The sequence below is a fragment of the Myotis nattereri genome (assembly GCF_964212035.1).
Source record: "Myotis nattereri genome assembly, chromosome: 8".
Taxonomy (NCBI): Eukaryota; Metazoa; Chordata; class Mammalia; order Chiroptera; family Vespertilionidae; genus Myotis; species Myotis nattereri.
This window is the reverse complement of record NC_138083.1, coordinates 17,247,501-17,271,527: the sequence shown is the minus strand read 5'-3', so window position 1 is coordinate 17,271,527 and position 24,027 is coordinate 17,247,501. Positions and strand designations below refer to the sequence as shown.

General features: G+C 40.0%; 1 protein-coding gene across 1 annotated transcript; it reads left to right on the top strand.

Moving 5' to 3' along the window:
* Window positions 1-3,980: 3,980 nt before the first annotated feature.
* Window positions 3,981-23,581, top strand: NAA20 (N-alpha-acetyltransferase 20, NatB catalytic subunit). Its single transcript, XM_081097215.1, has 6 exons — window positions 3,981-4,112; window positions 10,534-10,558; window positions 13,621-13,711; window positions 14,389-14,524; window positions 22,127-22,272; window positions 22,906-23,581. The coding sequence occupies exons 1-6, from the start codon at window positions 4,060-4,062 to the stop codon at window positions 22,989-22,991; spliced, it is 537 nt and encodes a 178-aa protein (XP_080953341.1). The 5' UTR covers window positions 3,981-4,059; the 3' UTR covers window positions 22,992-23,581.
* Window positions 23,582-24,027: the final 446 nt, after the last annotated feature.

Sequence of the window (24,027 nt, the reverse complement as noted above, 5' to 3'; positions counted from 1 at the left end):
TAGCCAGTCTGACAGGTGTGAGATGGTACCTCATTGTTGTTTTGATTTGCATCTCTCAGATGATTAGTGTTTTCATGTGTCTCTTGGCTTTCTGAGGGTCCTCTTTAGAAAAGAGTCTATTTAGGTCCTTTGCCCATTATTTGACTGGGTTATCTTCCTTTTGTTAAGTTGTATGAGTTCCCTGTAAATGTTGGAGATTAAACCCTTATCGGAGATAACATTGGCAAATATGTTCTCCCAAGCAGTGAGTTTTCTTGTTGTTTTGTTGTTGGTTTCTTTTGCTGTGCAGAAGCTTTTTATTTTGATGTAGTCCCATTTGTTTATTTTCTCCTTAGTTTCCATTGCCCTAGGAGCTGTATCAGTAACTAAATTTAAATTTATAATAAAAAATACAATTCCGGCCCGGCTGTGGTGGCTCAGTGGATTGAGCATTGTCCCATGGACCAAGAGGTCCTGGGTTCGATTCCCAGCCAGGTCACATGCCTGGGTTGCAGGCTCCATCCCCAGTGGGGGGTGTGCAGGAGGCAACCGATCAATGAGTCTCTCTCATCATTGATGTTTCTATCTCCCTCCCCCTCTCCCTTCCTCTCTGAAATCAATAAAAATATTTTTTAAAAAATACAATTCCAATCTCAATGATTTTCCTTAAAATGTTGAAATAATATTTAATATATATGAGGTAATGAAATACATACTTAAACTTTAAAGGAAAGCTTTAGGTACCCATCTAGTTCTCAACAATCGCTTTATTATTAAGCCAGTTCTCTTTTATTCTGTTATTTTACAAGATTAAATACAGTTATACTTAATATTAACATGTATAATCTGAGCCTCTTTTAAATAAGAGTATTTTTCTTACTCCCCTAAAACTACATAAAAATATGTCTGAAATTCTTCCAGTGTTAACATGGTTTATTCCTGGGTGGTAGAATTTTTAGTGATTTGTTGCTTTCTTCTTTGTACATTTCTACAAGTCTTCAATTTTCTAAATAATGTTCCTATATCACTTTCATTAAACAACAAATACATTTTTAAAAATGTAGGGCCCTATGAAGTCTTTAAAAAAAATAAATGAATCATGCTGACATGTAGGCTTTTCTGGGTGGAGCAAGACAATAAGAGAAAGGGAGGTGGCTTCCAAGGACCTGTCCATCTCGAAAGAGCTGCTCACCAGGCCGGGACGATGTGCCAGCACTCCTGCATTGACTGCCAAGGGTGCCCAGGGGTTCGTCTCTCCCACTCTCTACATTTCAAAGTTTCAATCTTTCAAAATGCAAAATACTTCATTTTATTTATTTTCTTTTACAAACACTTAAATGGCAAGCCCTGTTCCGAGTGCTTTACACACATTAGCTTATCTAGTCCTCATAACAACACAATGAGAGGAATATTATTATTATGTACCATTTTCAGAAACGGAGGCACAGTGAAATAAGTTAGCTGATCACGTGAATACCTGTGTATAAACTACTAAGGCTGGCGTGATTTTCTGTGTAACCTGTATGTCACCTTTCATTCAACTGATATTTACTGTGCACCTGCCAGGCACCCTTCAAGATGCTAATTTCTCTGAGGTGTTCAGGTGTTCAGCAGTGGGAACTGATAAGAGCTTAAAAGTAATGATATAAACAGGGAGAGAAAGGGGATCCAGCTTGTGTTTCCAGGATGTTCTAACTTCCTCCACGTTTCCCATGGCCTGGCACACATTGCCATCGCATAGAGCTACTGTAGAGTTTTGATCTGTGGCTGGAAATGATGATTCTGAATCAAAATTTCTATCAGTGGTTTGCAAACTGGTAGCCCACAGCATCCATTTCCTGAAGGGGCTGAGAGTTGCCTTTGTATTGAATCCACAGTGGTTTTTAAAAATCAAAATTGCTCTTATGATACCATTACTTAAATAGGTACAAACAGAATAGTCATAAATTTCCATTTTATAGTGCTAATAAATTAAAAATATAAAAATCATCAAAACTTCACAAATAACAAAATTCAAATTAATATTAGTTCATGCCAGGAAAAAATTGTTGACACATTTTGAAATGACAAAAAAAAAAAAAAAAAGATGACTGGGTAACTCTGCCTTTTATTATTTTTGGCGTATTTTACAAAACTGTAAGCTATAAAAATTGATAGTAATGAAAATGACTTAGAAATATAAATGCTTCATGTGTGTCCATTAGATGCAATAGATTACTACTATGTGGATACTGACAAGCTTTACACTATTTCTAAATATACGACAGCAATCCTATTGCCTTGTGCATTTTAAATTCTCCTTTAAACAGGCTGTGACAACTTACTGGTCCTTTCATTGAATAAAGAGTTAAAATCTTTGACAAATGTTCATTTTATATTTTCATGAGAATAATAATTTTACCTTTTCTAAACATTATCCTTTAACCTTCATTTATTGAGGCACCTTCAGCTTTGCGGATATGAAATTGCCTCTATTTTTCCCCTGTTTAAACACCTGGCAGGCATAAGCTGAGCTCATAATGCCACATTCTGCCCTCCTGGTGCATCTGTAGTGCCTGTGGGCATGAGTCTGTAGTCCCGGAACTTTTACACATATGCTTACACTCACATACCTATATTGTTGAGGTTTTGGAAACAATGTCTGGAGCTGACCTTGGACCCTGGGACATCCTTCTTATGAGCCTACCTACTTCCCCAACTGTCTGCTCTCTCTCCTCCTTCCATGCCTGGGCCACATGTCTGGGCAGGGGCCTGCTGAAGAGATTCCTAAGAACCAACTTGGGCCCCAGAGCAGTTAGAGACTTTAGGGCCTTAGAAATGAGATTTATTCTTGAGGAGTCCCTTTGGTTGGTTTGACTTGTGCAACCTGCCCCTCAAAACAACCTCAGTAGTTGCTTAGAAAGGGGGTGAGGAGAAAAAACTCTCAAGAATGGGTAGAACATGTTCTTTTCTTAGCCTCTGGACCTGGGAAATCAACATGGTGACAACCACTACCCATGGGGCTATTGTGTGAGTACTGGAAATGTGGCTAGTGCCACTGATGAATGACATTTTTAACTTTAAATTTAAAAACTGATGTGCTATTCTTTGAAAACTCAGCATGATTGGAACTGTTTGGGTATGTGATCTATTTTTTAACCATACATTTTACATATAAATTTTATGAAATCTAAATACCGAACAAGTATTTCTTTTATTTTTACTTTTATTTCTTTTTTTCAGAGAGAGGAAGGGAGAGGGAAAGACAGGGAGAAACATGCATTGGCTGCCACGCACCCCTCACTGGATCCAGCCCTCCACAACCTGGACCTGAGCCCTTACAGGGAATCAAACCAGTGTTCTCTTGGTGCATGGGACGATGTCAACCAACTGAGCCACACTGGCCAGGGCCAGAACATGCATTTCTTATGACAATTTAGCTCCTGGATTGCAATATGTTGCAAATGTAAAATACACACATGATTTAAAAGGCTTGTTAAAAAAAGGTAAAGCATTCCATTAATAGTTTTTCTGTTGATTACATGTGAAATGATAATATTTTTAATATACTGGGTAAAATAAAATATATTATTACAATTGAATTCACCTTTTTTTTTTTTTTAAACATCGTATTATGAGATGTGAGATTCTATACTAGGTTTGCATCTTTGGGATAGGACTCTCTGGACCATGAGGATCTTCCCATTTCCCGTCCACTTCTTTCCTTATTTACTGAGGGCACCCAAGTGATCCTGAACCCCGCTTTTCTGCTTTGGTTTCCTAATCCCTGCAGCTTTGTGTCTCCTTCCTCGGTGATGGCTTTATCTACTTTTTACAGTCGTTCCCATGAAGGGGTTTCCAGCTTCTGAAGGATAACCCTCCTGCCCTTACAGCGGTGGGCTGGCAATTCCTGACTTGCCGCTAGAGGGAGCTGCGTCTCTGCGTGGTTGCCGAGCAACTGGTGACCCGGAAGAAGTTCTCCGCCTTCCAGAGGGGCGGTAGTTCGCTGGATGACTTCCGGAGGGGCGGGCGCTCGCTGGATGACTTCCGGCGGGGCGGGCGAAGTCGCGGCGATTCTGCTTTGGCGGCGGCGGCGGCGTAATGACCACGCTCCGGGCCTTCACCTGCGACGACCTGTTCCGCTTCAACAACATGTGAGTGAGATGCGCGCTGGGCGAGCCTGGTGGCGCTCCCCCTCCCCCGGGCCGGGGTCCGAGGAGTCAACCCCGCCCGGCCGCCGCTGGTGCCTCCCGGGGGGCTGCAGGCCGAGGCCAGGGCGGGGGCGGCCGCACGGGCTGCCCTGCTGACCGTGGCCGCGGCGCTCTAACTTCATCCCGCCGCCCCGCGCCCTCCGGCGGCTGTCAGGCTGCGCTGGGAGGGCGGAGGTGGCGGCGGCCTGGGAGCCCTGCTGCCTCCGGGCCTGGGACCGGCCTCCCCTTGTCCTGGACACCCCAAAAGTCCTGGCCTGGAGGTCGCGGCGAGGTCAGCAGCTGAGAGCGAAGTGTCCGATGCGGCCCCCCGGGTGGAGGCGGGTAACTGTAAAGGATGAAAGAGGAGGTGACCAGGCCCCGCCGCGGTTCCTCCCGCAGTGCGGGCGGGGCTTGGTTTTGCCCGGGTTCCCGGAGCGGCGCCCCCAGCCGGGGCACCTTACTCTGCTGTGCAGCGCCGGGGCGGGGCACGCTGGTGCAGGCCCCTTTGTGGCAGTTTCTTTCAGTCGAGTTGTCAGGATAGGCGACTTGCAGGTACCATCCCCCCCCCCCCCCGAACAAAACATGTTTGTTATTTTTGAATTTGTGAACATGTAAACTGTTGACAATTTTACCTCGAACACCTGTGTGGGCACATCAGCAGGATTCTGCAGTGAACATGGTGCTACCTTGGCTCCATTTGCGACATCCACCCCGTCATCTCTCCGTTTATCCCACATTCACCCATCCCTCCACCCCCTAACCCCCATCCACGTGTGAAAGGTGGACAGAATGTTGATGATGAGGAAGAAGGAAGCTCCGGAGGAGGGAGGGGGAGTTAAGGTGGGGAAGCTGAGGCGTGGCGGGTCGCCGTGGAGACGAGTGTGCCGGGCCTGCAGCGGTGGGCCTGTAACTCAGTAGCCAGAGAGAGAGGGTGAAGGGACTTCTCCGTTGTCGAAGGGCTTACACTTGATCCCGCTGGAGGAGGTTCTGTCTGAAGCGGCAGAACGGAGGCAGTTTGTGCGGAGCTCTCGCTGATCCCAGCGCTGGCACTGCAGTAGCATTTAATCCTCACAGCTCTCTGAGTAGATGGTCTCATTACCCCCATTGTATGTATGAGCAAACTGAGGTACGGAGAGCAAGCGAATTGTCCCAGGTGTGAGGGCCTTGCAGTGAGAGCGAGTCAAACAGGGAGTCTGATTAATCCAAGGAGATTGGCAACAGCCGTGGTTCTTAAAGAGTGGCCTCTGACCGTTGGGAGCGTTTTGGAAATGCAAATTCTCGGGTGTTTGAGAACCACTGCTCTGAAGCCGGAGCCCGTAACACAGAGCTGTGTGGCATAGGAGGTGAGTAGAGGAGGCATACCAGGCAGGTAAGCCATATAGGAGGGCTTGGCAATGGCCCAGAGGTGACAGCTCAACAAAGGCGTGGGTTTGGGTGGTTCGGGCCTGGGAGGTGACAGTGTGCCTTGAAACTTCAAAAATAGCAAAGGCAACGCCTCTTGGAGAATCAGTTTTAACTGGAAATCTGGGAAGGGACAACACTGTTTTCTGTGAAGATGAGTTGAGGAGAAGGGATGGTTATCCTCTGATAACCATCGTTCTGTTATCTGTATCTGTGATATTCTGACTTTTATTTCATTTAGCGTAATATTCTCAAGAGTTCATCTAGGTTGTCACAAATGGCAGTATTTCATTTCTTTAAGAGGAATAGTATTCCATTTTACAAACTGTATTGCTCTAGTAAAGTAATTTGATCATTAAGTCTATTATTAATATAATAAATGTCTCCTAATTGGTTTTTAATGAAAAAGTTCATTGTTATAAATAAGCATGAGATGTGCAATAAGACATTAGATTTCAAAGAATCATTCAGTTTAATATGGCCCTTCATTGTATGTCACTAGAGGAGCTCCCCTTCCTTCCCATTTTCTCCTCTTTCTCACTTTGATTACAGCACTTGGCTGGAGAACTCTGAGAATCACAGGATTAGGTGTTGCAGGAAGAACAAAGAAGCAGTGGATGTAGAAACATTCGAATTAACTTAACAAACAGTTTATCCTTAGAAAATTATCTACATACCTACTTATGGAACCATACTAGCGAATGAAACAGGATAAGATACTGTCTTTAGGGAATTTACATTTTAGGGGGGAAAACAAAATAAAATACATGCAGAACTTAGTGTTCAGTACTAAGGAGATAGGAGAGCAGTAAAGGGAAATAGGGGAGTGAGGTTCAGCTTTAGGTAGCCTGTTAGGGAAGGTGTCCCTGAGAAATACCTAGGGGAGAGGCGGTGAGGCACGTGGATGCTAGGGTCGGGGGAACTTGCAGGCAGAGAGAATAGTAAGTGCACAGATACGTTTCCGACAGAAGGGTCCAGGGTGGCTGGAGCAGAGTGAGTGGGAGGGTGAGGGGACGCGGTCACAGGCAAAGGGCTACATCTTGGAGAGGCCGTCATAGGACTTCGGATGCTCTGTCAAGTGCACTGAGATACCAGGTGGAGAACTTAGGCAGGCAGCTGGGCATGCAAGTCTCAAGTTTAGATTTGGTCTAAAGATAGAAATTTGGGAGGTTAACACTCTGTAGATGATATTGAAACCAGGAGGCTAGTGATGTAAGTGCTGGAGTGAGTGTAGATAGAAAAAGGATGGTGCCCTGGGGCATCAGGTGTTACGAGTGCAGACCTAGTGGCCCAGTGCGGTGGGAGGAAAGCCTGATGGTGGGATTGTAGAAGCTGAGCAAGGGGAGTACTTCAGGTGGAGGGAGTGGGGGACTATGTCAAGAGCTGCTGATGGCTAATTGTGAAGTAGGTTTGTACACTTCTTCCAGAGGGAGTGGGGACCTGCAGGAGCAGGGTCCCGGGAAGTGCGAGGTAGTGGGGTCTGCTTAACAGACCTCTAAGCATGGTCACAGGAGAACAAGCAGAGTAAGAGTTCAGTGGAGGGAACTTGCTGAAGCTTTTTTCTTGCTGTTGTATTTTCTTTGTGAAATAGGAAGCAGCTGAGATCCAGGAGGGGGGTGGCCTGTTGGAGAGTTGAAGCAAGAGGAGAGAATATGTTAGAGCAAGTGATTCTCCAGGTGTGCACCGGGGCCCCTCAAGATTGTTTTGGGGCTCTACAAGGTCAGAGCTATTTTCATGATAACACTAAGATGGTTTTTTGCCTTTGGCACACTCATTCTCTCACAGGTGCATAGTGGAGTTTTCCAGATGTGTGATCTTACAACAGCAAGTATAACAGACAGATAGGAGAATCCTGTCTTCTATTAGGCCAGACATTAAAAAGATCTGTAAAATTGTTAAAACAATGCCATTCTTATCACGACCTTTTATTTTTTTCAAATACATCACACAACTTTATGTTAGGTCTGGGGAAATGCATTATTGATAATAAATGGTGAAATAATTTATCTTTAGCAATATAATTATATATGCAGAATGTAAGTGTGGATGCTCCCGAAGCAACACCATCCTAGTCCCTAGAGTTTGGCTGATGGTACTTGCCTTCACACTGCTAGTTCAGTAACACCACAACTGAGCATCACTTTCTTCCTCCTTTACAGTTCTCTCTCTGTGTTAATGATATTGGCAAGTTCATACAAAAAAAAAACAAGAAAAATGGCTTTTAAAAATTTATTGCTCTAGTAATTTGATCATTAAGTCTATTATCAGTATAATAAATGTCTGTCTTCTCATTGATGGTTTTTAATGAAAAAGTTCATTGTCACCTTTCAGAGAAAGTGCTGAGCACAGTGTCAGCCCATAACAGGCAGTTGGCATTACTCTCCCTTTCCCATAAGCAGTGTTCATACTTATAACAAGGGTCTGTCTACACAGCAGCAAAACCAAAGTGGTCAGTGTTTTTATTCACCCTCCCACCAAGAGGGGGACTGATCATGCCTGAAAGACCTCTTTTCTACTTTTAGGCTTTGGTGTTCATTTTAACTTGATTTTACTTTAAAAAAAATTAAATTTATTGGGGTAACATTGGTTAATAACATTCCATAACTTTCAGGTGTACAGCATTTGACACCTGTGTATTCTATGGTGTGCTCCCCATCTGAAGTCTAGTTTCCTTCTGTTAACCATATGTTTGACCTCCTTTATCCACTTCACCATCACCCCATCCCACTTCTCCTGATAACCACCATTCTGTTATTTATATCTGTGATATTCTGACTTACTTCATTTACCATAATACTCTCAGGAGTTCATCTATGTTGTCACAAATGGCAGTATTTCATTTCTTTAAGATGAATAGTATTCCATTTTACATATATATCACATCACCTTTGTCCAATCATTCATCAGTGGATACTTAGCTATTGTAAATAATGCTGCATTGAAAATAGAGGCACATATATCTTACTGCAGAAGTATTTTTATATTTTTTTGATAAATACCCAGAAGAATAATTGCTGGATTATTTGATAGTTCTATTCTTAGTTTTTTTGAGGATTTTTTTTTGGTTTTGTTTTCTATAGTAGCTATACTAATTTACCTTCCCACCTACAGTATACAAGGGTTTCCTTTTCTCTATATCATCCAACATATATTTTTTGTCTTTTTTATAATAGGCATTCTTACAGGTGTGAGGTGATATCTCATTGTGGTTTTAATTTGCCTTTCTCTAATAACTAGTTATATGTCTGTCTTCCTGGGAAAAGTGTCTGTTCAGGTCCTCTGCCCATATTTTATTGATTGTCTTTTTGTTGTTGAGTTTTACAAGTTCTTCATATCTTCTCCCATTTGGTTGGTTTCTTTTGCTTTGCAGAAGTTTTTAGTTTGATGTAGTCCCATTAATTTCTTTCTGCTTTACTTCACTTGCATTTGGGATCAAATTTAGGAAAACATTTCTGAGACCAATGTCCATAAATTTAGTGCCTATGTATTCTTCTATGTATTTTATTATTTCAGGTATTATATTCAGATCTTTAATCCATTTTAATTTTGTGTATGGTATAAGATAGTTTAGTTTCTTTCATTCTTTTGCATAAGGCTGTCAAGTTTTCCCAACACCATTTCTTTTTCCATTGTATATTCTTGGCTCCTTTGTCAAAAATTAGTTGTGTGTGTGTGTGTGTGTGTGTGTGTGTGTGTGTGTGTAATAAAAGCCTAATATGCTAAGTGTCCGGCCGTCCAGTCAGCTGTTCAACCAATCAAAACATAATATGCTAATGATATGCTAAGGCTGCTCAGCCACTTGCTATGACATGCGCTGACCACCAGGGGGCATACAATCGACCGGTCGACCAGTCGCTGTGTCGTGCACTGACTACTTGGGGGAGACGCTCCGACCGGTAGGTTAGCTTGCTGCTGGGGTCCGGCTGATTGGGACTCAGAAAGATGGGCTGGACATGGCCTGGAGACCTCCCACCATCCCTCCCCACCTGGGCAGCCTCCTGCGTCCTTCCCCAACCCCAATTGTGCACTGGTGGGGTTGCTTGGCCTGGCCTGTGCCCTCTCACAATCCAGGACCCCTTGGGGGATGTCAGGAGATCCGGTTTCAGCCCAGTGGCGGAACGAGCGGTCGCTATGACATGCACTGACCACCAGAGGGCAGACACTCAATGCAGGAGCTGCCCCCTGGTGGTCATTGCGCTCAGCCAGAAGCCAGGCTCACGGCTGGCAAGCACAGCGGCAGTGGTGGGAGCCTCTTCCACTTCCACAGCAGTTGGACATCCCCCGAGGGCTCCCGGACTGTGAGAGGGTGCAGGCCAGGTTGAGGGATGCGAACCCCCCCTACCCCCCCCCCCTCAGTGCATGAATTTCGTGCACTGGGCCTCTAGTGTGTGTGTGTGTGTGTGTCTCTGTCTGTCTGGGTCTATTTCTGAGCTCTCAGTTCTCTTCCATTGGTCTATGTATCTGTGTTTCCGCACATACCATACTATTTTGATTATTGTAGTTTCATAGTATTGTTTGAAGTCAGAAAGTGTGATACTTTCAGCTTTGTTAATTTGTCACAGGATTACTTTAGCTATTTGGGGTCTTTTGTGGTTACAAACAAATTTTTAAAAACGTTTATTCACGTGAAATGGGTGAAAAGGGTTAAAAGGTACAAACTTCCAGTTATAAAATAAATAAGTCATGGGTATATAATGGATAGTATGGTGAGTATAACTAATGATACTGTATTGCATACTTAAAAATTGCTAAGCGAGTAGATCTTAAAAGTTCTCACCACAATAACATTTTTGCAACTGTCATTTTGCAATATGGCCATTAGGTAATTTAAACCATCCTCCTGAGCCCTAAAGTTGGTTTTAAAGTGGATTTTGCATGTTTTGATTTCCTTGTGCATATTATTTTTAGTTTTAATGTTTAATGGGCTTATTTAAACTGGTTTTGTAAACACTGCTTACTACTGTCTTTTCCTCATTTCTTTCAGTAACTTGGATCCACTTACAGAAACTGTATCCTTTTTTTAAAAAAAAAGTTAAATGAAGGCTTACTAAAAGGAAAATAGAGAAACAAAGGAAAAAAAATAGACCAGTACTGAAAAACTTTAAAACGTTTAGATCAGGAAACATCATAAACAACATTGAAAGCAATTTAAATAAACTGGGAAGATTTGTCTTAAACCTGCCTAACAAGTTGCTAATATAGTGACCTCATAAATCCATAACAATACAGCTACCCTGCCCAGCTTTCCCTCAGTAGTATGGGTGTACACAACAGAAAGTAGTGAGTTCAGCAAGATGGGTTATTTCTGTGTGTTCTGAATGAAGTCTGGAAATGATGAGCAGTCTAGGGCAGGTGGTGGTTCCATGTAGTCACCAGTGACCAGGTTCTGCACTTGAACCACTCTGCCATTCCCAGGGTGACTTTGTCCTTCCTATTCCATGGCTGCCAGAGCAGACAGCATCACATCCATGTTTCTGGCAGGAGGATCAATAGAGGGGAAGGTAAAAATATTTTTTGCTGTATCTCGTTGATCAGCACCTGCCTCACTTAGGTAGCTGTAAGAGTCCCAGAATGTGCCTACTTTAAATTGGGGCTTATTACTAAAGTGAAGAGAGGATTTGGGGTAACAATGAGCAGTATCTATCTGGATCATGTTGCACTAACAAACAACCCCCACATCCCGAGTGGCTTAAAAACACAAAGTTGGATTTCTGGGTTATCCATGTCCATTGCAGGGTGAGGGGCAGGTGGAGGGGGGGTGGGGGGGGTAATATTAACTGATAATTCAATATAAGAGGCTAGTGAACATATTAGTTCAGTCTTACCAGTCAGAAGACGTGAATTACAACCAAAATAAAATGTGATGTTTTACTTATCAAAATATCTAGAATTAAAAAAAAAAAAAGATAAAACTCAGTGCTGATGAGGGTGTGGTTATAGGAACATTCTCATAGATTGCTAATGATGGCATAAACTGCAATAATTTTTTGGAAGTCACTTTGGCAATGTAATTTATTTTATTGATTTCAGAGAGGAAGGGAGAGAAACATCAATGATGAGAGAGAATCATTGACTGGCTGCCTCCTGCATGCCCCACACTGGGGATCGAGCCCTCAATCCTGGCATGTGCCCTTGACCCGAATCAAACCCAGGACCCTTCAGTCCACAGGCCGATGCTCTATCCATGGAGCCAAAACGGCTAGGGTGGCAATGTAATTCTTAGTAATTCCAGTTCCTGAAGCAGAAAATAATAAGCAACAGAGGCACTTATGTCAGGGCATGACGAACTAAGGTGCAAGAGCCAAGTTTGCACACTGCCTGTTTTTATAAATAGTTTCACTGGGACACAGACATGCTGAGTAATTTTCTGTTATGTATGGTCTTTTCCATGGCCTTCACAGTTGGAGTAGTTGAACAGGGACCATATGGACCGCACAGCCTAGAATATTTACTATCGGGCCCTTTACAGAAAAAGCTTAACTCCTTAGTTATGTCATTACAAAAATATGTATTGCTGTTATGAAAAATTGGGGATAACATTCATTCACAGCAAGAAAATGACTAAATAAATTAATCTCTATTCATAAAGTATTTTAAAAAGTTTGAGAAAGTGGAAACAACCCAGACATCCACTGTCAAGAGATAGTATATTTAAATTGTCTTTTCACAACAGTGGAACACTATACAGCAGTAAAAACTAATGGTAGGTAGTTTTACTATTTTTAGTTTTAATGGGCTACGTATCAAAAACAGAGTTGAGTGGGAAAACCAAAAAAAGAAACTCTGAAGTTTTCATTTATATTTTAAAAACTATGACCTATTAAAGATCTTTCCATGTTTAAAAATAGTAAAAGGATTTTGAAGAATTTTGAATGACACAAATTTTCACCATAAAATAAGGGAAGTATTAGGATTCATATCAACTTACATGGTTTGTTTCCAGTTACCTGCAAAGTTTACAGTAAAAGTCTCATAATCCAGGTGAAGCCATATTTGAAAGGAACCTACCAGCTCCTAGTGGTTGATGAGTGGGCACATTGGAGGAGACAGTTATGGTGTGTTTTAAGGCTGCATGGTAGGAAGACTGACTGGCCTGTCATTTTAGGGGTTAAATTTGAGGAATATTGAAAATAAAGCTTGTCTTTCAGAGGAGAGTTTGAAGAATTTACTAAACAGGTTTTCCAGGAACTTAAAAAAAAAAAATTATATATATATATATATATATATATGATTGATGATGTCCCTTCATGGAATTGCATCAGCAAGCTGACATTAAGGAGAAATATAGGAATGAGTACGTATTAGTAAGGACAACAGGGTTGAAGAGTTAAGTAATGAGCACTCACTCTTAAGTCAGCTTTTATTTGCATAGCTAGAAATGGAGAATTTAAATCAGTGGAAGGGAAAACTGGTTAATTGTTAAGTTGCCTCTGGAAGTACTTAGTTTTTGTTTTGTTTTCCAGGATAAGAAACAGTTTATTATAGAGAAGAAATTTCTCATCCCAAAATATAGAAATCTGTACACCTCTGCCACAATTGATACATATGAACTGTATAAACTTACACCAGTTCAGAAATTACCAAATAAAAAACAACTAGAAAGTACTTCGTCTTAAAGTTACTTTCACAGTCTCTTAGCTGAAGCTAAAGTAGTCATTAATTTTCCAGTGCAATTATGGGAAAGTAAACATACTGAGCATCTATGTACGAAGTGCCAGGGATAGAGTAAACATTACTCATAGTTTTAAGGGGAGACAGATTGTAAACAAATAAGAATATCCGGTGAGGCTAAGTGCTATGCAGAGATTTAGATACAGTGAGTCCTAGTTCAGTTTTCTGTTGGATGGTGCAGTTTCCATTCACATTTGAGGTGGTATGTTCAGGTACATTGTTAAAAAATTAGTGCTAACCTAAATTAAATATTTACTGTAATGATATGATTATAGAAAACATACATATATAGAGCTGGGGATAAAGCAACAACATACTTATTAAGGGGAACTTTCTTTATCCCTTTTATGAAGAACTTGTTACTGCCCGTCGTTCTTCACACTCCTTAACAAGACTCTAGTATGGGATTCCTTTTTATTTACAGTATCTTGCCCATTGGCCAGAGTATTTCATTGTTGCAGAGGCACCTGGTGGAGAGTTAATGGGCTATAGTAAGTATAATGCCACCAGTACTGTTTTGGATAGGAGTTAAGATTTTAATATGGGTTTAAACTGGTTTAGAATGATAAAGAATTGAAAGTGTAATCACGATGTCTATAATTTATTTCCTTTTAACCATTAGAAACTCAGTGATCCCTTCTACGTTAGGCATTGTGCTAGGTCCAGCTGTTACAGCAGTGAACCAGCCAAACAGGGTCTCAGTCTTCTTGGATCTTTCAAACTATATATATGTTAAGTTTCTACATAGTTTATTTGGTACATAATACAAGGATTGTAGCATCTTCATTGAGTAGCATTATTAACAAAAACTTAGCTATTGATTGTCACAGTTATGTATACATGTACACATACCCACACATATACCTATGTGAAATATAGATATTTTTAAAAATACATATTCTGATTCTGTGTTCAAAATTAGTTATGTTTTTAGTATATCATTCCTTTAAAAAAACTTTCTAATTCTGATTCTACAACTAGATTTAACATGACATTTATAAGTGAAATTCAGATAAAAGCACCATTAACCATTAAGTAGATGACTTTAAGATTTAAATACTAAAGGTTTGTCATTAGTTTCCTTTATAATAAAAATGTATCAAACAGTAATTCTATATTTATGTGTAAACCCCTGTGTTTATTAATGAATGCAATCTTTTGTTGGCAGTTATGGGTAAAGCAGAAGGCTCAGTTGCTAGGGAAGAATGGCATGGGCATGTCACAGCTCTGTCTGTTGCCCCAGAATTTCGACGCCTTGGTTTGGCTGCTAAACTTATGGAGTTATTAGAGGAAATCTCAGAAAGGTGAGATCCTATTTTTCTAATAATTTATGAACCCTGATCATTTGATTTTTCTCTGTGAACATTTATAAGACTTTTTCCCTTCAGGCTGAGTAAATATAATGCATTACAATTTACAGAAGTTTCATTTTTAGCCTCCAGTAGTCCTTACAACAATTCTGTAACATTCAGAATGGCATTGTCCCTATTTTGCCACTGAGGAACATTAAAGAGAAATAAGTGACTTGCCACAGGCTTACAACCTGGGTAATTCGTGGAATCAAATACTAGCCCTCAAAGTTTTGTGTGTGTTTTTTTTACTATTCTTGCCACTATGGGAGATATTCCCATATTCTTTGTTAACATTGCCCTTGGTATCTTAATGATTTTTTTCACAGTGCCCCTTGACCAAATGGAAAACAGTTTAGTCTTAAGCAGTTATGCTCTGATTAATAAGTATTTATGGCCTAACAACCTAGTAGATATTTAGAAAAAAAGTAAACTGAAAGAAAAAATATTTTTATTTCATTGTTAAATAATTGTGGTTATTGACTAATGAGATGTGTGCTCTTGTTGGGTATTCCTTTTCAAACCCTGGAAATGGATTGATACAACCACCTGCATTCCTGTTTCACATTGGTTTTCATGTGGTACTTTATTTTTTTAATCATAGGAACTGCCCAAAATCTGGCTTCATAAAGGTAGTCATCAAAAGGGATATAACATGATGTAATGTATTCTCGATTACATCAAAATAGTGGTTTGTTAGTGTCTTGATATGTAAGGTTTGTCTGTGTTTTCCTCAAACATTTGAAATATCCCGCAGCACCTTTGAGTTTTGGGCACCCTGGGACACCCTGGAGCAGTTTGGGGAACTGCCAACATTATGGCTTTTTAAAAAAGACCTATTATATATGTTAAACATCCTCATTAAGTTAGATTAAAGTAATAAAGAGAAAACCCCTCCTGCCAGCCCATTCTAGAATAGATATGAGATGTGTGTATAAAGTTTAACCAGTTGCCAAGCTGCCATTTTTTCCTTTACTGTAAATACTTAAAAGTATATAGGAAAGGGAACAGCTACTGAGAAGCACTTGAGGCTTTACACTTAATTAATGGAATTAATAAATATAAGTCTTAAAATAACCCAGGCTTAAAATGCTCCTAGCCAAAGTGGTAGCAAGAGGAACTCAAGCTCATTCAGAGAAGAGAGGAAATGGTGTTAGCCAAAAAGGAAATGAACTCTAGTCCTTAAGAATACCTAAGATTTAAGTGATCTTTATTTGTATGGATGTGTGTGTATATACCAATATCCACCCATACATCTATACATGTGTATACATGTATACATTAAAAATAGAAACAGCTGAAACCGGTTTGGCTCAGTGGATAGAGCGTCGGCCTGCGGACTGAAGGGTCCTGGGTTCGATTCCGGTCAGGGGCATGTACCTGGGTTGCGGGCACATTCCCAGTAGGAGATGTGCAGGAGGCAGCTGATCGATGTTTCTCTCTCATTGATGTTTCTCTCTCTCTCCCTTCCTCTCTGTAAAAAATCAATAAAAATATATTTAAAAAAAATATAAACAGTATGTAACTTTAAAACAAACAAGTAGGGAAAAAAACAGAATGACAAATCATTTTAAAAGAAGAAAGAAAAAGGAAATTAAAATGACAAAATAAGCATGAATTAAGATGATAGCTGTGAATCAAATATTTTCACTAATTACAACAGTAAACTTCAATAGACTAATGAGTCCAATTAAAAGATAGACTTGAGGACATTATGCTAAGTGAAATAAGCTAGTTACAGAAAGACAAATACTGCATGATCCCACTTACATAAGGTATCTTATCTAATAAAAGAAACATGCAAATTGACCATACCTCAGCAACACCCACAAGCCATGCCCACCAGCCAATCAGGAGTGAGTATGCAAATAAACCCAACCAAGACGGTGGCAGCTACAGACTGGAGCGAATAGGAGGCTTGGGGTGCCCATGGCGATGGAGGAAGCCAAGCTTCCCGTCTGCCCTGGCTGGTTGTGGGCTCTGCTCAAGGCTACAAAGTTTCAATTATAGAAGATAAATAAATCCCAGATACCTGCTTCCAGCCGCTGTGGCCTCTGCTCAAGGAAGGTCTGGGGCCTGGGTTGCCCAGGGCTGTGGCCAGCTGGCAAACAGCCATCAGCCACTCACCCAGGCTGGCCACACCCTCATGGGGTGAGGGTCCCTGCTGGGGGGCTTGGCCAGTCTGCAAACAGCCATCAGCTCCTCACCCAGGCTGGCCAGGCACCCCAGCGGGACCCCCCATCCTGAAGGGGGTGTGGCCAGCCTGAACACAGCCCTCAGCCCCTCACCCAGGCTGGCCATGTTCCCCCAGCAGGGACCCTCATCCCATGGGGGCATGGCTGGCCTGCAGAACACCACAGGCCCCTCGCTCAGGCCACCCTATGCCCCAAGGGAACCCCCACCCTGATCCGGGACACCTTCAGGGCAAACCAGCCGGCCCCCACCTGTGCACCAGGCCTCTATCTACTGGTAAAAGGGTAATATGCTAATTACACTGGGAGATCTTTCAGGAGACCTTCCAGGCGTTCTTCTGGACAAAGCCATGGTGGCTGGGCTGAGGTAGAGGCGGTTAGAGGCCAAGAGGGGAGGGTAGTTGTGGGTGATCAGGCTGGTGGGGGGGCGGAGCCGTTGGGGGTAAGCAGACCAGCAGGGGGGCCAGTTAGGGGTAAGCAGGCCATCAGTGGGGGTCAGTTGGAGGTGATCAGGACAGCGGGGGTGGGCAGTTTGGAGTGAGCAGACCGGCAGGGGGGCAGTTGGGGGCAAGCAGGCCAGTGGGGAGGGAAAGTGGGGGCAAGCAGGCCAGCGGGGGGGAGGGCAGTTGGGGGTGATTAGGATGGCGGGGGGGCATTTGGGGGCAAAGAGGCCGGCAGCGGGGGGCAGTTGGGGGCGAGCAGGCCAGCAGGCAGAGTGGTTAGGGACAATCAGGCAGGCAGGCAGGTGAGCGGTTAGGAGCCAGCAGTCCTAGATTGCGAGAGGGATGTCCAACTGCTGGTTTAGGCCCAATCCCTGTAAACCAGCAGTAGGACATCCTTCGAGGGGTCCCAGATTGGAGAGGGTGCAGGCCGGGCTGAGGAACAACCCCTCCCCTCATGCACGAATTTCATGTACCGGGCCACTAGTCTAAAATAAATTCATAGAATCAAAGAGTGGAATGGTGGTGGCCTAGGAAGTGGCGAGTTAATAATCAGCATAAAGTTTCAGTTAAACAAGATGAAAAAGCTCAAGTCTGCTATACAGCATTGTACCTGTAGTCAGCAATAATGTATTGTACATTTACAATTTATTAAGATCTCATGTTGTGTTATGAAATAAAATTGAAAAGTAAAATAAAATTTAAAAATAAGGAGACTATTAGGACTATTTACAGGAAATATGTGTAAAGATTAGATATAGAAAGATTGAAAGTAATTTTTAAAATTATACAAATTCTAATCAAGACAGTTGATATACTTATATGAACAATTGTCACAGTATAGTTCAATAATTACCAGCTTAAAAAGAGTCATTGCATATTGATAAAAGATTTAGTCCATCAGGAAGATGTAATAATAAAAAAATTTACATACTCAATGACATATTCAATGTAAAAATGCACCACTTGGCAAAAATATACTGAGAAATAGACAAATCATCACCATAATGGGAGGTGTGTCTTTCTAATTACTAGGCCAATCAGACAAATAACAGGGGTCAACAATTTTTTTCTGGGCCAAATAGTAAATATTTAGGTGTTGTGGGCTACCTAAGGTCTCTACTGTGTGTGTGTGTGTGTGTGTGTAACAATCCTTTAAAATTATAAAAAACATTCTTAGTTCGAGAGCAACAAAAATAAGTTGTGAGCTGACCTCTGACTTCAAGAATTTCAATCAGCCAAAAATCTTTCCACATAGAATACTGGCTTTTCTGGCAAAAATTTTTACCATTCTAATTAAGAAATAACTGTAGGTTCAATTTTCCACAAAGAGGGAATATTCTTTAACTTAAGGCTAGGATAACCTTGATAATAAAATCTGACAAGAATTAGAAAGGAAATTTGAGGGAAATCCCAGTAAAATCTTAGTAAAATGGATTCAGCAATTCATAAAGAGGATGCTATATCAAAGGAAGGTTATTTTAACATTAGAAAATCTGTAAGTATATTCCACCACTGTAATAGATTAAAGGAGAACTATTATTTAAGTAAATGCAAAAAATGCATTGATAAAATTCAGTATTCATTCGTCATTAAAAACTTGATCAAACTAGGAAATAGGAGAGAACTTCCTTAAACTGAAGAGTATCTGCGAAAAACCTGTGGTAAATATTGGTGGCGATGCATGCTTTCCTTTTAAAATCTGGGACAAGATAAAGACACCTATAGTTAGCCCCTTTTTAGTAACATATTGAAAATACTAGACAGCACCAGTAAACCAAGAAAAAATAAGAGGATTGGAAAAAACAAACTTACTTTGCAAAAATAAGATTGGGCAGATAGGAAACTCATTAAGAAGCTACAAGTAAATGTTTAGACCAGTGATTTTCAACCTTTTTCATTTCGTGGCACACATTAATTACTAAAATTCTGTGGCACACCAAAATAATTTTGCCAATCTGACAAAAAAAGTGTAATTTTTTTTCATTTACACAATGGCTATTGTTGTGTTGGCTGTTGTTTTTTGACAAGTGCATTTTGATGCCATTGCAAATGGCATCTTTTTCTAAATCTTATCATTTGTATAGAAATCAATTGAACTTTATACTGTTAAAAATGGCACACTGGTGTGCTCAAAGAATTTTTAAAACATGCAATCCCTGACTTTTAGGGACACTAACATCTTTTCCCCAGTGGTTCTCAACCTTCCTAATGCTGCGACCCTTTAATACAGTTCCTCATGTTGTGGTGACCCCCAATTTCATTGTTACAAATTGAACATAATTAAAGCATAGTGATTAATCACAAAAACAATATGTAATTATATATGTGTTTTCCGATGGTCTTAGGCGACCCCTGTGAAAGGGTCATTCGACCCCCAAAGGGGTCGCGACCCACAGGTTGAAACACGCTCTATACGTTTCAGAATCAATGTTAAGTCATACAAAAAATACCTGAGATATTTTTACTGCAATTACATGGGCTCTTGAACCAATTACCAGTTTACTATATTAATTCCTTATGCACTGTGGTTTATCTCTGCATTTAGATCAGTGGTTTCCAACCTTTTTTTGGCCAAACCCCACCTAAGCATCTCTAAAATCCTGATGCCCCTTCTGTGACATATAATTCTTATTATATTAAAAGTGAACTCTTACTCATGTGGAGGAAGCCTAAAAGGCCATTAACTTGCATCCATGAAAGAAAAATAAAAGAACAAACGGACAGTTGAAGTACTGAGGAAGAAATCACTAAGAAATTGTTAAAAAAATATGAAGTGATATTAAAAAATAGCCAAGTTTCAAAACATATAATAGAGAACTGAAATGCATAAATGTCACTATATTTATATACTGTATATGAGGACCCTAGAACCATAAAAAATGCAAAAAATTCAGTGTTAATAACTCATTCTCGAATTGTCTTCCTTAAAAATCAAATTGCCCCATGTTGGGAACCACTTATTTAATGGATCATCTTTAATGTCTCTCAAAGTTTTATCAACTTTAGAGATCTTGCAGCTTTTGTTAGATTTTTTTCCCTAAAGGTTTAGTGCAGCGGTTCTCAACCTGTGGGTCGCGACCCCTTCACACGGGTCGCCTAAGACCATCGGAAAACACATATATAATTACATACTGTTTTTGTGATTAATCACTATGCTTTAATTATGTTCAATTTGTAACAATGAAATTAGGGGTCACCACAACATGAGGAACTGTATTAAAGGGTCGCAGCATTAGGAAGGTTGAGAATCACTGGAATAGAGGAATGGTTAAGAGCCTAAAAGAGACAATATATTCCTGAACAACAAAATGGGTGGGTTTGCCCCTTTAGATATCATAGATATTAACCTGTAATGAGTCAGACTCACGTGTGTTCAGGCTGGAGTAAAGCTGTAATGAATAAGGCTGTGTTCGGACTGGTGTAGTTGTCTAGAGTATGGAACAGAATTTGAGAAACAGATCCAGGAATACATGAATTTTTACATCCCTCAGAGGAGGCAGTTGTCTTGAGTGATGAAAGGATACACTTTTCAGTGAAAAGTGGTGGCACAATAGGATATCCATATGGGGAAAAAAATTTTCCCAGCTTGCCATCTTACTATATACAAATCAGTTTCACATTTATTAAAAACCTGGATGTGAAAAGCAAAATTAACAAGCCCTTTGAAGTTAATACAGGAGAGCGTCTCCCTAAGTTCAAGGTAGAAAAGAACTTCTGAAACAAGCCATAAAAAATGCTAACTGTAAAGGAAAAGTTCATATACAGTAGGTCCTTGGGTATGTCGGAGATCGGTTCCTACGGCACCACGTAACGTGATTTTCACCATAAGTCGGAACCCACCTACGTCACTCACATGGAGCACATACACAGCAGGAATGAAGTGAAACAGTAAAAAAAATTTAAAGATAACAATTCCTGACCTTTACTTGTGGCAAATAAATAAAAAACATAAAGCACATATGTACATACGTCAAAATGACTTTTTTTAAAATAAATAAATGGGAGATGGTGACGTAACCACGAAACGACGTACGTTGAGTCCGATGTAACCTGAGGACTGTCTGTATTCAAGTTCATTGAAATGAAGTAATTCTGTTCATCAAAAAATACATAAAGATAATGACTATACTAGCCACAAACTGGAAAAAGATAGCAAATTGGAAAAAAGATGTTACATCCTTTACACAAAGATTTGTTACATCCTTTACACAATGTTGAATATCCAGCATACCAAACTATAGCATAGGGGAGGAAAAAGAAAAATGTTTCAGAGACCTCTAATAGAGACTTCAGAACCAGAAATCTAAATGGCTAGCAAAAATATATTTAGCCTTGTTAGTAATCCAAAATGCCAATTAATATCCCTGAGGTACTATGATACTGTAAGATTTTCAAGCAAAAAGTCTGATGCAAAAAGCCTTGGTAGTATGGTACTGGAGTCTTACCCATTTCTGTGGGAGTTTAAGGGGCACAGCAAGTTGAGAAACAGACATTAACAAGTTGAAGAAGTGTGCACCCCGACAAGCCAGCAATAGACTTGAGTATTGTATGACTAACTGGTAAAATGGGCATGTCAATTACTATGACATAAAATACACAGTAATTTTTTAAGCCAGTTAGCAGAATTGTGGAAAAAATGTTTTAAATTTTATATTTTAAGAGAATATGTACTATAGGTTTTGAAATATTAGTATGCAGACAGAAAGTCATCTTTTTATACAGTGAAATAGTTGTTATAAATCCTCAGCAATATATGTTTTTTTAAATTGGTTTATGATGTAATCACCTGCAAGGTCCTATTACTGCCATTCTATTAAAAGTAGTCAAAGTAAAAGCAAGTATTGTTTTTAAAAATACATGTACCTATTTTTTTCCTATGGTTTCTCACATGGTAACATTTTCCTTTCTTTTTTTAAAAAAAGAAAAGGTGGATTTTTTGTTGATCTCTTTGTAAGAGTATCTAACCAGGTTGCAGTCAACATGTACAAGCAGCTGGGCTACAGTGTATACAGGACGGTCATAGAGTACTATTCAGCCAGCAACGGGGAGCCCGACGAGGATGCTTATGGTAAGCTGTCTTTGGCAAAATCCCAAAGAGGAAGCTGAACATTTACATTCATTCTACAGACTGAAATATCTAATTATTTTAATAAACTTAATATTTTAAATTCAATATATAATATTTAAATTTCCTTTAACCTGCCTTTAGGAACCTACCACTAATTAGCTTATATTAACTGACCAATGACTAGTTACTATGTTATTGTCTTACTACATTACTTTACTAAGATTCTGTCAAAAGAACATTTGTATGAAGAGCTGAATCCCAGTTGGGCTTTGGTTATTACCCTCTGGTTACTGGTGATTGAGTCTCACTTGTATAAAGACATTTCCCTTAGATCAGTGGTTCTCAACCTTCCTAATGCCGTGACCCTTTAATACAGTTCCTCATGTTGTGATGACCCCCAAAAACAATATGTAACTACATATGTGTTTTCCGATGGTCTTAGGCAACCCCTGTGAAAGGGTCGTTCAATCCCCAAAGGGGCCGCAACCCACAGGTTGAGAACCGATGCCTTAGATTATGGTGAAAGGGGAGATAAGGGGCAAAACCTCTTATGGGAACTTTTCCTGTACACTTTAAATTTAATATAAAATTATTGAAATTTGGGTACTTTAATTAAATTTTGCTTCCTAACAGATATGAGGAAAGCACTTTCCAGGGACACTGAGAAGAAATCCATCATACCATTACCTCATCCTGTGAGACCTGAAGACATTGAATAACCATGGGCAGTGGTTCTTAGGTTGATGCTCCAGATATTTTTGTTTTGTTTTGGTTGTTTTGTTTGTTTTCGGAGAACAAACAGATAATCCCATTATCCTGATATTCTCTGACTGAAGAAAATCACTTTCAATTTACGATGACCTGAAATCCTAGTGCCAGGCCTGCAGGCAGGAGGAGGAACGGTCATCAAGTCCAGATATTTTATGGACAATATTATTTTTATTGGATGGCATTAGAGTTCTGTTAGAGAAAAGTGCTTATTTAGATCTTAAAGACTTCAAGAAAATGTTTTAAATTTTACTGTTTCCAGGTAGCAACATCATACCTACTGAAGCGGTCCACTGTAATAAAATTCAATCAGAAAGGCAGCTAAGTCAGATGGAAACATTCTATCAGAGTTCATAATATTCATTATATGCTAGGGGGAAAAAAGCTCCAATCTCCTCATAAATTCTATGCCTGAGAACCACTGCTGCATATATATATATATATTTTTTATTTTGTATTGAACTATTGATTGAAGCTTTAAAACCGTATATGAAATGTTAAATCTAAGATGTATAATAAAGTGCACTGTTGACTCTATAAATGTTTTTTGGAAGTTTGTAAAACTGAATTAAGATTGAGAAAGCATCATTTAGGATATGCTTATTTATTTATATATAGAACATTTTTAAAATGCATACTTGAAATAGTTTCTGACCAGCATACTTAAGCTTCCTTATTTCAAAATAAATTCTTCCCAGTTATTGTTTTCATACTGTTAGTTCTAGATCCTTTCCGTATCTCATATATATTTTACTTAAATCATGCCTTTTAAATTATAAAAAGATGTTGAGGTTTATTTAAAGGGGAAAAAGAACCTAAATCCTAAAGGTCATGTAACTAGATAATAGACCAACAACATACTTTCATGTGTAGTTTTCATCACCTGTAATATCTGAAAACATGGAGTAAAAGAAGTAAAGAAAATCCCACAGAAATGATTACTAAAAAGCTGTTACTTTTGAAAGGACTTACTTTGGTAGCGTTGAA

Bases quoted from the DNA above. Each gene is read 5' to 3' on its own strand.
- NAA20 (XM_081097215.1), top strand. From the start codon at position 4,060: ATGACCACGCTCCGGGCCTTCACCTGCGACGACCTGTTCCGCTTCAAC. The intron at 14,525-22,126 runs GTGAGATCCTAT...TTTTAAAAAAAG, and splicing joins TTAGAGGAAATCTCAGAAAG to AAAAGGTGGATTTTTTGTTG. The intron at 22,273-22,905 runs GTAAGCTGTCTT...GCTTCCTAACAG, and splicing joins GCCCGACGAGGATGCTTATG to ATATGAGGAAAGCACTTTCC.